Genomic DNA, 13,047 nt, shown 5'->3' on the forward strand with positions numbered 1-13,047 from the left:
GTGCTATGTGCTCTCTACCCCATGGAGAATAATTTTTACATAATTGATGACATTTCTACACAACAATATTCTTGTCTCAAGTCCAAGACTGCCTTCTATACCACTATAATACTGGCTTTCTGGTCCGTAAAGATGCCATTCTAATGAGTAATCAGGTGGCCTATGAAGATACGGCCAAAGTCATCATGTGTGTACACCCATAACCCTATACACACTCGTCCTGTGTTTGATTCAATTCTTTTTTTATTACTGAGCAAAACTGAGATTTAAAAGGGTTAAGGGTTTTTGGGTTTTTTTTTTTTTTTGAGACTGAGTCTCTCTCTATTGCCTAGGTTGGAGTGCAGTGGCATGATCTTGGCTCACTGCAACTTCCGCCTCCCAGATTCAAGCAATCCTCGTGCCTCAGCCTTCCTAGTAGCTGGGATTACAGGCATGCACCACCATGCCTGGCTAATTTTTGTATTTTTAGTAGAGATAGGGTTTCGCCATGTTGGCCAGGCTGGTCTCAAACTCCTGACCTCAGGTGATCCATCTGCCTCAGCCTCCCAAAATGCTGGGATTACAGGTGTGAGCCACTGTGCCTGACCTAAAGGTTTAAGGTTTTTATATCCACATACCTTTCTGTATTGCTTTTGGAGTCTCTGGTTAAATGAATATTCTTTATATTTTTGTATTTTTGAGACTTAGTCTCACTCTGTCGCCCAGGCTGGAGTGCAGTGGCACGATCTTGGCTCACTAAAACCTCCACCTCACAGGTTCAAGTGATTCTCCTCCCTCAGCCTCCTGAGTAGCTGGGACTACAGGTACGTGTCATGGTGATGCCTGGCTAATTTTTTGTGTTTTTAGTAGAGACGGGGTTTCACCATGTTAGCATTAACTTTGGGATTTTTCAGCTGGGTTCCTCAGGGAGTCTAAAGAATGTGTCTCTGATCTTGTAGAGAAGTTAAATGATTAGATTTATTTGGCAGGTTGTATGGGCGGGCATTGTCAAATGTGGTGATACTGCATGGGAGGGCATTGTCAGACGAGGTGACAGTAGATCTCATCTCAGTTATACTTATGGGTATATTCTTGATATACATGTTCCAGAAATTATATACATTTACACAATTTTAATATGTTATGATTTGTAATTTTGATTGTTATGCTAAATATTTGCTAAAGTCATATGTATATAAACATGTTATTAATGGCTTAGCTTAGTCGCTCATGCCTATTATCCCAGCACTTTGGGAGACTGAGGCTGGTGGATTAACTGAGGTCAAGGAGTTTGAAACCCACCTGACCAATATTGTGAAAACACATCTCCACTACAAATACAAAAATTAGCCAGACATGCTGATACATGCCTGTAGTCCCAGCTACTTGGAAGGCTGAAGCAGGAGAACTGCTTGAATCAGGGAGGCAGAGGTTGCTGTAAGCGGACATGACACCACTGCACTCCAGCCTGGGTGACAGAGCAAGACTCGATTTAAAAAATAAATAAAATACAGCATACTGCAAGAGGTCAGGCTGGCCAAGACACTCCATCTGCTACACACTTAGGCCCACCACAGGCTTCATGCTGATGCATGCTCTTCTCAGGCTGTGCCAGCCAATGACTCTGCATGTCAGGGATTCCAGATTCAGGCCATTCCTGCCTTACAAGCAGCTCTTACGTGGACAGTCTCCTCTGGACTCTCTGCAGAGCTCTCAAATGGTTGTCAGACCTGCATTGTGGTCAGTATGCTCTCCATGAATATTTGTTTTATTTTATTTTATTTTTATTTTAAATAGAATTTGGAGTGCAGTGGCTCCATCGTGGCTCATTGTAGCCTCCACCTCCTGGGCTCAAGCAATCCTCCTACCTTGGCCTCCTCAGTAGCTAGGACTCCACATTCATAACACTATGCTCAGCTAATAATTTTATTTTTTTTTTGTAGACACAGGGTCTCGCCATGTTGCCCAGGCTGGTCTTGAACTCCTGGCCTCAAGTGATCCTCCTGCCTTGGCTTCTCAAAGTGCTAGGATTATAGGCAGGAGCCACTGTGTCCATTCATGCCTTTAAAAAAAATTTTTTTTTTAATTTTTATTATTATTTTTGAGACAGAGTCTTGCTCATTCTGTCACCCGGGCTGGAATGCAGTGGTATGATCTCAGGTCACTGCAACCTCCCCCTCCTGAGTTCAAGCTATTCTCCTGCCTCAGCCTCCCAAGTAGCTGGGATTACAGGTGCCCACCACCACACCAGGCTAATTTTTGTATTTTTAGTAGATGTGGGATTTCACCATGCTGTGCAGGCTGGTCTCAAAGTCTGGACCTCAGGTGATCTGCCTGCGTTGGCCTCCCAAAGTGCTGGGATTACAGGCGTGAGCCACCTCACCTGGCCCATCCATGCTTATTCTTGCTCCCCCTTTCCTTTATTCTTCACAGGCTTTTTTTTCCTGTCAGTCTCTTGCACATCAAATTCCACCTTGTCATCTGCTTCTTGTGTTATGAAACCGAACTGGGATCAGCTCGCCTGGTTCCTCCTTTGTTCATTGTACTCCCATGGCACAATGGCTACCAGGAGTATCCTTCCTGCAGTCCAGGAAGTAAAACTTGTGTTGCTGAAAGATCAGCTGTCTCAGTGCTAATTTTTCTTTGTGGTACCGAGCATCTATTTCCAACATCTATTTCCAACACTACCTGAGCCCAGGAGTTTGAGACCAGCCTGGGCAATGTAGCAAGACCCCATCTGTACAAAATTAAAGAAAATTAGTCAAGCATGGTGGCACACACCTGCATCTGGGATTACAGGCATGCGCCACCATGCCCAGCTAATTAGTAGAGACAGAGTTTCACCATGTTGGTCAGGCTGGTCTCGACCTCCTGACCTCAAGTGATCCACCTGCCTTGGCCACCCAAAGTGCTGGGATTACAGATGCGAGCCACTGTATCTGGCCCCAAACTTTTCTTATTAAAACAGGGTCTCCCTCTATCACCCAGGCTGGAGTGCAATGGCACAATCATAGCTCACTGCACCCTTGAACTCCTGGGCTCAAGCAGTCCTCCCACTTAACCTCCTGTGGAGTTGGGACCACAGGAACTTTTCTACTTCCCACAATTTACTCCTCTATTACTTTACAGTTTTCCTTTTTAAAACTTTTAAAACATGTTTTGGCTTAGCTGTTTTGAGTTTTTAAAAGAAAAAGCTTCTCTCTCTCTTTTCTCTTTTTTTTTTTTTTTTTTTTTGAGACGGAGTTTCGCTCTTGTTACCCAGGCTGGAGTGCAATGGCGAGATCTCGGCTCACCGCAACCTCCGCCTCCTGGGCTCAGACAATTCTCCTGCCTCAGCTTCCTAAGTAGCTGGGATTACAGGCACGCGCCACCACGCCCAGCTAATTTTTGTATTTTTAGTAGAGACGGGGTTTCACCATGTTGACCAGGATGGTCTCGATCTCTTGACCTCGTGATCCACCCGCCTCGGCCTCCCAAAGTGCTGGGATTACAGGCTTGAGCCACCACGCCCGGCTCTCTTTTCTCTTTACACTATTTCTCTTTAGTTTGACTTCCCATCCCTCTCACACACGCACATTCTCTTACTATTTTATGACGTATATGAACCCTTTTTTAACATTTTGCTGGCCAGAGCCAGACTTGTCTTGGGCCAATGCTTGTGCTGTTGGCTATGATTACCTTCTTGCTTATCACGTTGTTCAATGACTTTTCAGGGTTAAGTGCTCTTTTCTTGAAAAAATTCAATATATTTTTTTAATGTTCATGCTTGTGTGGGCCTGCAGGCTACTGTACCTTCTCACTTGGAGCACCCGAATTGACAGAGGCAGTATTTATCCATGCAATCAATACTATCTCACTGATCAATTCCGCTCCTGACGTATTCCTAACAGAAATGAGGGCTCAGGCTGCCTGGGCAGGGTGGCTCATGCCTGTAATCCCAGCATTTTGGGAAACTCAGGCAGGAGAATTGCTTGAACCCAGGAAGCAGAGGTTGCAGTGAGTCATGATTTCCCCATTGCACTCCAGCCTGGGCAACAAGAGCAAAACTCTCTCTCCAATTAAAAAATAAAAAATAAGGCCGGGCGCGGTGGCTCAAGCTTGTAATCCCAGCACTTTGGGAGGCCGAGGCGGGTGGATCACGAGGTCGAGAGATCGAGACCATCCTGGTCAACATGGTGAAACCCCGTCTCTACTAAAAATACAAAAAATTAGCTGGGCATGGTGGCACGTGCCTGTAATCCCAGCTACTCAGGAGGCTGAGGCAGGAGAATTGCCTGAACCCAGGAGGCGGAGGTTGCAGTGAGCCGAGATCGCGCCATTGCACTCCAGCCTGGGTAACAAGAGCGAAAACTCCGTCTCAAAAAAATAAAAATAAAAATAAAAAAAATAAAAAAAATAAAAAAAGAAAGTAATGAGGGCTTATGTCCACCAAAAGTCATTTATAGAATTCATAGCAACTTAATTAGTGATAGCTAAAAATAAGCCAGATGTCCAACAGCAGTAGAATGGATAAATAAAATTTTGGATATGTAATATAATGTATTATTACACAGTAATGAAAAGTAACAGTCACTATCTACAATAAAATAGGTAAACCTCCCAGACATAAAAGAAGCCACATGATCAAGAGATCTCATTAACTGAGTAAAGGAATCTATGTGAAGGGAAGCTGCAGGAGTCCACTTAGATTTATGAAAATCATTAGGGATGCAGAGTGAGGATTTTTTTTTGAATCAAGATCTCATTCTGTCATCCAGGTAGGAGTGCAGTGGGGCAATGTTTGTTCATTGTAGCCTCAACCCACACCACCATCCCAAGAACCCTGGGCTCAATCAGTCCTCCCCCCTCAGCCTCCCAAGTAGCTGGAACAACAAGCATGCACCACCACACCTGGCTAATTTTGTATATTTTTTGCAGAGACCAGAGCTCCCTATGTTGCTCAGGCTGGTCTCGAACTGCTGGCCTCAAGCAATCCTCCTGCCTCAGCCTGTCAAAATGTTGTGAGCCACCCCACCCGGGCAGAGTAAGGATGTTTTTGAGGACTGTGGTAAACAGCCTCCTCATATTTATGTCCTGTATAATCCTCTCTGTTTGAGCATGGGCTGGACCTAAGGACTATTGAGACTCTTTTTCTTTTCCTTTTTTTCTTTTTTTTTTTTTTTTTTTTTTTTTGAGATGGAGTTTTGCCTTCTAGGCCAGGCTGAAGTGCAATGGTATGATTTTGGCTCATTTCAACCTCTGCCTCCTGAGTTTAAGTGATTGCCCTGACTCAGCTTCCCAAGTAGCTGGGATTACAGGCGTGTTCCACTACGTTCAGCTAATTTTTACGTTTTTAGTCGAGACGGTGTTTCACCACATTGGTCAGGCTGGTCTTGAACTCCTGACCTCAGGTGATCCACTCACTTCGGCCTCCTAAAATTCTGGGATTACAAGTGTGAGCCATCATATCTTGCTGGACCTAGGTGCTATTTTCTAAGTAGCAATAGAATGCATAAAAGTGATGGGATGTTACTTCTGGAATTAGGTTACAAAAAAAGGACTAGGATCACTCTCTCGTTTTCATTTTCTCTTCCTCTTTCTCCTCCCTAGCCCTGGGGCAAGCCAGCTGCTTCTTATGAAGAGGTACAAGTGGACAGGAACTGAGGCCTGCAGCCAACAGAGAGCACCTGAGGCCTTCTGGCAGCTGTGGAAGTGGGTTTGAAAGAGGATTGTGAAGCCTTGCGAGAGCTGCAGCCCTGGCTGACAGCTTGATTGTATCCTCATGAGAGCCTGAGCCAGAGGACACAGCTAACCTCTTCCAGATTCCTAGCCCACTGAAACTGTGAGGAAAAATAAACGTGTATTGTTTATTAAGCTGCTAAATTTGGGGCGAGTTTTACCCAACAATAGGTAATGAATACAAGGATATTGCTTATTACTCAAACTCACTATATAAAGCCCCTGAAAAATGGAAAGCTGCAACAAGGGAAACACTGAGAGTCTCCAAGAACACTGTGTTTCTTCTTAGACACAATGATAAAAGCACATACATGTGTTTTCCTCTCAGTTTTGGCCACCAGGAAGCTCAGAGCCAAATGTATGACCCAATTTTCATAACTGTGTAAGCCCCTATGACTGGCTTATCTGTGTTCTTATTCCTGACCTTTCATTTTATTCTCACTTTTTGTTTTCTTTTTCTTTTTCTTTTTCTTTTTAAAAAAAACGACGGAGTTTCGCTCTTGTTGCCCAGGCTGGAGTGAGGTGGCGCAGCTCACCACAAACTCGCCTCCCAGGTTCAAGGGATTCTCCTGCCTCAGCTTCCCGAGTAGCAGCTGGGATTGCAGTCATGGGCCACCATGCCAGGCTAATGTATTTTTAGTAGAGACAGGGTTTCTCCATGTTGGTCAGACTGGTCTTGAACTCCCGACCTCAGGTGATCTGCCTGCTAATTTTTATATTTTTAGTCAAGACGGGGTTTTACCATATTGGTCAGGCCTCCCAGCATGCTAGGATTACAAGCGTGAGCCACTACGCCAGGGTGTGACTTTTCCTTTTCTTCGTACTGATTTTATTAGCTCATCTATATTTTTCTGTATGATACGAATTATGGGAAGGCACCTCAAATTCAGCTTACAGAGAAGCAAGGCATTCATAAATTTGTTTTTTGTGTTTTTTTTTTTGTTTTGTTTTGTTTTTTTGACTCTCACTCTATGGCCCAGGATGGAGTGCAGTGGCACCATCTTGGCTCACTGCAACCTCCGCCTCCCGGGTTCAAGTGATTCTGGTGCCTCAGTCTCCTAAGTAGCTGGGATTATAGGCGCACACCACCATGCCTGGCTAATTTTTTATTTTATTTTATTTAGTAGAGGCGGGGGTTTCACCATGTAGGCCAAGCTAGTCTCGAACTCCTGACCTCAAGTGATCCACCTGCCTCAGCCTCCCAAAGTGTTGGGATTGCAGGTGTAAGCCACTGAGCCCGGCCCATAAATCATTTTTTTAAATAGTTTTTTAATTTAAAACATAGTTGTGCACATTAAAAAAAAAAAAGTTTTGCACAGGTTGAACACAAAGTGCCTGGAGGTTGTGGTGGGAACATCAGGTCATAGGAGGGTGGCTCAGAATCCCCAAGCATTGGCCAGGGGTGATTTGGATTGTGTCAGAAATATCAAGTGATAACGACAAAAAAGGGAAAAAGGATCGCAACCAGTTGCCATACCAGAGGGAGGGTCTAAGGGTTCACCCAGCTACCCACAGTGTGATGCTCGCTAAGTGTTCCTGACAGCGGTTCCCGTAAGCCCCTCCCACCCAGTCCCACCCCTCACACCAGCCCCGCCCTTCACGCGCCCCGCAACGCGCAGCCTCAGTCTCAGTCAGCCAATTCGGCCTCCTGGGCGGCTGCGCGCTCAACCCCCTCCCTCCGTGCCCGTGCATAGCTTGCTCCCTCTGCCCGCCTCATTTTGGGGCGGTTGGGCTGCGCCCGTGGGGTAGGGTCCGGAACAAGCGACGGAGCCAATGAGGCGCGGCGGCTGCATCAGGCCGACTGCCAGCAGCGGCTGAGGTGGAGGCGGAAGGAGGCGGAAGGAGGCGGTGGCGGCGGAGGGGCAAGATGGCGGCGCCCGTCCAGTTCTTCTGAGAGTGTTGGTGCTGTGGTGGTAGCGGGTGGCCCAGTATGCCGTGTGCGCAGCCCGGATCCTGGAGTGGGAGTAGGAGCGGGACCCCGAGCACCCGGCCCTCTGCGACCTGCGGCCCTGGCTGAGGTGCTTTGCTGCCCTTGCCTCCATGTAGCGGTTGGGGAGTGGGCCGGGAGCGGCCGCGCCAGTAGGTAGTGGAGGCTGGGGGTGGGGAGCTCGCGGCGGGAGCTCAGGCCTGGGCCGCCAGGGACCTGCCGCGGGGAACGGACGGGGTCGGGCCGGGGCCGGGCTTGGGGCGACAGCTGGGCGCTCCAGCCCGAAGGGCGGCGAACGCCCAGGCCGCGCAGCGTAGGTGATGGGGCTACGAGGCCACTAGGGAGGGATGAGGTGAAAGTGCAGCCGCGAGGCGGGGGCGGTCCGGGTGCCGTCGGGCGGGCGGGGGCGGCGGTGGCGCTGGGCTGGAGCGGGAGAGTCTGAGGAGGGTGGGTCCCGGTCAGCCTGACAGGTTTCCTGGTTCTCGGTTGGCGGGCGGGGGTGTCCGCCGCACCCGCGAGGCCAGCGGCCACCTCTTGTCCTCCTATCGCTGCAGCCGAAGCTTTGGGGCCGGCGCGGACTCGGGGATTGCGTTTCCCAGTGTCTTCCTGGTCAGGCCTCTTTGTACTCCAGCGCTAGTGAGAATTTGCAGACTTACTGGGACGGTGACATTTATGGGCAAACACGAGTTTGACCCTACCCTGGAAGAAGATACGGGCACTTATTATATCTGATTTCTTGGATTTCCCCTTGTATATTTCAGTGTGGCAGGAGGGGGAAATGGTCTGAGTTTAAGCTTCATTGGTGTAAAGGACAAGCATGTTGTGTGTATGGTGGTGTTTTTAGGCATTGGAATGACTTGTAAAAGTTGTTACTTACTAGTGTAATAGGATACCCACAACAGACTAAAAACACATGCTTTGCTAAACTTGAGCGATTGGTTTGTGTTACTGATCACTTTAGTGTATATATTTTTTAATATTGTAATTGGTTTGTCTGTTACATTTTATTTTAATGCATTAAATTTTCCTAGGCAAGTTACTTTGAAAAACGGAGGAATTTACATTTTAATGGTTGCTGCTGTTTTTTTTATGGGGGGGGTATTACAAACATAACAATTTGAAGGAATGATTTCAGAATTGATAGATTATTATTTTAATAGAGACTATGTCTAATTAGGTGTTTGTTAACATGTTAGTAAACAGTCACATTTGACCAATTTCTTCACCTCCTGTTGATTGGTATATTGGTATGTAGACAGAAATGTATAGCTCACTAGTTTATTTTGATGCACATATTGTTGATTACATGAACAAATTAGCATTAGAGTTTGTCTTGTTATTGGTTACAAACTTCAGGGTGCAGATCTTTCCACTTAGCCTTCTTACGGACCAGATACTCTATCTCATTTGCTCTTAAACCAAAATCCTGTAGCTTTTTACAGGGGAAATAATTATTACATGGCCAAATGAAACATTTTCAAAATGCATTTAAAATGTAGGTATTAGTTTACAGAGGAAAATACATAGATGTGACAAAAAGCTCACATTTGTTGGTGGTGGTTATTCCAAACCAAGGTAATAGACTGATTAGAACCTCAGATACCCTTGAGAAACATTGAGTGTCTTTTATGCAAAATTTTAATGTTATTCCACTTTGGGAAAGGATTTTTAAACTCATAAGTACCTTCCACCTGAAGTTAGTTGATTGAATAAATATGTAAGAAAAACATGCAGCAGCACATTTCAAGTATTAAGAAGTAAAAATGGCTTTTGATCCTAGGTTAATATGGAATTTAAGCAGAATTATTACCGATTTCAGATTTTTTTAAAAAACAAGTAGACTAAAATTAGTAGACCTTTTAACATTGGGGCATGGAAGGAGTACTTTACTGTATGTTTAAGTTCTTAAAGTTGACTTTTTAAAAGAGTTTTGAACCATTTAATAAGCATACACTCTATTCTCATAGTTAAATGTCCTGTAAGAGCTGTGTGTGCATCATAAAACGTCAAGAAGTATATTAAAAGTATATTAAAGTACATGTAAGACTAAAGGTAACTGGATCTCTTTATAGTTTAAATTTGAATTTAGTATGTTGTGACTGAAAGTGTTGTTTCAGTGTGTCACTGTGGACAGAAAACAGTTTAACTTAGACACTTGTTAAGGACAGATAAAAATAAGATATGCTAATAAGAGTAAATAACTTACTTGCTATCTATACAGTGAAATTATTTTAAGAAATTTGTTCAGTTTGATCAGCCTGTTTATAAACTACTTATAAAAATCAAGTAGTTTATAAACTACTCATAAAAATCAAGTAGTTTATAAACTACTCATTTAATAAATGAATTTACAGGTCAGCTTATTTTGGAAATAGTTTATAAACAGCCTGCTCAAAATCACATATGTATATATACATATATAATCACATATATGTACATATGTAGACTAATTTTCTTTTGGAAGTAGGTAGACAAAACATTGAAAGTTTTTATTTTGTCAAGCTGAAAGAGACTTTAATGAAAGCTGATTATTGGACACCTCAAGTTAGTTTCTTTTGAATAGTGGTTGCCATGTAGCAGTGCTACTCAAAGATGTGACTCCTTAGGAAAAGAAAGTTGAGCTCAGGCCAGGTGTGGTGGTTCACACCTGTAATACCGCTTTGGGAGGCCGAGGCAGGTGGATCACCTGAGGTTGGGAGTTCGAGACCAGCTTGAGCAACATGGAGAAACCCTGTCCCGTCTCTACTAAAAATACAAAATTAGGTAGGTGAGCGTGGTGGTGCATGCCTCTAATCCCAGCTACTTGGGAGGCTGAGGCAGGAGAATTGCTTGAACCCAGGAGATGGAGGTTGCAGTGAGCCGACAACAAGAGTGAAATTCCATCTCAAATAAATAAATAAGTTTGAAGCCACCTGGCTCACGCCTGTAATCCCAGCACTTTGGGAAGCCGAGATGGGTGGATCTTGTGAGGCCAGTAGTTCAAGACCAGCCAGACCAACATGGAGAAACCTTGTCTCTACTAAAAATACAAAATTAGCTGGGTGTGGTGGTGCATACCTGTAATCTCAGCTTCTCAGGAAGCTGAGGCAGGAGAATCACTTGAACCTGGGAGGCGGAGGTTGTAGTGAGCCGAGATCACACCACTGCACTCCAGCCTGGGCAATAAGAAAGAAACTCTGTCTTAAAACAAATGAAAAAAATGTTTGAGCCCAGAGACAAGTTAACAGATGAAAAAGATTCTGAAGAAAGTCCTCTTTCAGGATCCAGTGTCAGCACATGGTTTTGGATTGCTTATACTCAACTTTATTCTCATTTCACAATCACAAATGTCCTAATCCAAAGAGAACAAGGTAGAGATTAAAGAGAGAATCTTGAGGGACATGTGTTATCTGTGTGTAAAGTCCTCTTTTATTTTGGGGCCATAATGATGTAAAGGGCCAGACTTTTAGATTTCTAAAGAAATATTTTCCCCAAAATTAGGAGGCTACAATAGAAATGCTGATTTTTTTGTTTTTTGAGACAGAGTCTTGTTGTGTTGCCAGGTTGATGTGCAGTCGTGTGTTCTCAGCTTACTGCAGGCTCTGCCTTCTGGGTTCAAGTGATTCGCCTGCATCAGCTTCCTGAGTAGCTGGGATTACAGGTACATGCCACCATGCCCAGCTCATTTTTGTATTTTTTTTTTTTTTTTTTTTTTTTTTAGACAGAGTTTTGCTCTTGTTACCCAGGCTGGAGTGCAATGGCGCGATCTCGGCTCACCGCAACCTCCGCCTCCTGGGTTCAGGCAATTCTCCTGCCTCAGCCTCCTGAGTAGCTGGGATTACAGGCACGTGCCACCATGCCCAGCTAATTTTTTAGATTTTTAGTAGAGACAGGGTTTCACCGTGTTGACCAGGATGGTCTCGATCTCTTGACCTCGTGATCCACCCGCCTTGGCCTCCCAAAGTGCTGGGATTACAGGCTTGAGCCACCGCGCCCGGCCCATTTTTGTATTTTTAATAGAGACAGGGTTTCACCATGTTGGCCAGGATGGTCTCGATCTCTTGACCTTGTGAGCCACCATGCCTTGCCTGATTTTTTATTTTTACCAGGTACAGCCAATAAAAGCAAATAGCACACCACTATGTCCCATCACCATTATTTCATTTAACAAAAGGATATTTTCACTCAAATAATTTGAAAGAACAGAATCTGTCACGATAAATTTTATTTTTTACCTTTTTGAGACAGTCTTGCCCTGTCACCAGGCTGGATTGTGGTGACGTGATCTTGGCTCACTGCAACCTCTGCCTCCTTGGTTTGAGTGATTCTCCTGCCTCAGCCTCCTGAGTAGCTGGTACTACAGGCATGCGCCACCATGCCCAGCTAATTTTTGTATTTTTAGTAGAGACAGGGTTTCACCATGTTGGCCAGGATGGTCTTGATCTCTTGATCTCATGATCTGCTCGTCTCAGCCTCCCAATGTGCTGGGATTACAGGCATGAGCCACTGCACCCAGCCAGAATAAAAGATCTTTAAATTGAATCATTTAGTTATATTAAAAAGTTTGCTTTCAGACCAGCCTGGCTAACATGGGGAAACTTTGTCTCTACTAAAAATATAAAAGTAGCTGGGTGTGGTGCCATGCACCTGTAATCCCAGCTACTCTGAAGGCTGAGACAGGAGAATCACTTGAACCTGGGAGACAAAGATTGTAGTAAGCAGAGATGGTGCCATTGCACTCCAGCTGGGATACAAGAGTGAAACTCCTTCTCAAAAAAAAAAAAAAAAAAAAAAGTTTACTTTTTTGTCCTTACTTTTCCCCATTTTCCCATGAATCAATGAAAATTCTGCTGCAAACTTAACACCAGCCTGCCAGCTAACATTAAGTTAGCTCTCCCTGCCCCCCTTAGTTTGGTATACTGAGCTCAAATCTAAGGGATCTGGGGGGGCTTCCAGCTCTCCCAGTTCTTAGACTTGTGGCCTTATCTTTATGGTGCCTCAATTTATTACATGAAATAGGGATTTTTACACCTACTTAGGGCCTGGCTTACACCTGTAATCCCAGCACTTTGGAAGGCTGACACCTGGCAGATCTGGAGCTCAGGAGTTTCAGACCAGCCTGGGAAAAGGGCAAAACCCTGTCTCTTAAAAAAAAAAAAAAAAAAAATGCAAAAATTAACCGGGCATGATGATGCATGCCTTTAGTTCCAGCTTCTTTGGAGGCCAAGGTGTGAGGATCACTTGAGCCCAGGAGGCTGAGGTCACTGTGGAGTGAGCCATGATGGTGCCACTGCACTCCAGCCTGGGTGGTAGAGAGAGATCCTGTCTCAAAAAACCAACCAACCAATATATATATATGCGTTACATGTGTTTCTGAAATAAAGTCTGTCCTCAGTTATAGCTGTTACCATTGATTGGAGATGTTACTTTTTTTTTCAGTGTTT

General features: G+C 44.7%; 1 protein-coding gene across 1 annotated transcript in view; it reads left to right on the plus strand.

Annotated features, from left to right (window-relative positions):
• Positions 1 to 1,597: 1,597 nt before the first annotated feature.
• The window catches only part of LOC104650596 (uncharacterized), a 75,502-nt gene continuing 64,052 nt past the window's right edge, over positions 1,598 to 13,047 (plus strand). The window contains exons 1-3 of the mRNA XM_074397095.1: positions 1,598 to 1,719; positions 5,569 to 5,674; positions 7,392 to 7,715. Coding sequence (XP_074253196.1) covers positions 1,598 to 1,719; positions 5,569 to 5,674; positions 7,392 to 7,715 — 552 coding nt within the window. The remainder of the gene's footprint in view (positions 1,720 to 5,568; positions 5,675 to 7,391; positions 7,716 to 13,047) is intronic.

The sequence above is a fragment of the Saimiri boliviensis genome, chromosome 4 (assembly GCF_048565385.1).
Source record: "Saimiri boliviensis isolate mSaiBol1 chromosome 4, mSaiBol1.pri, whole genome shotgun sequence".
In the NCBI taxonomy this organism is placed as follows: Eukaryota; Metazoa; Chordata; class Mammalia; order Primates; family Cebidae; genus Saimiri; species Saimiri boliviensis.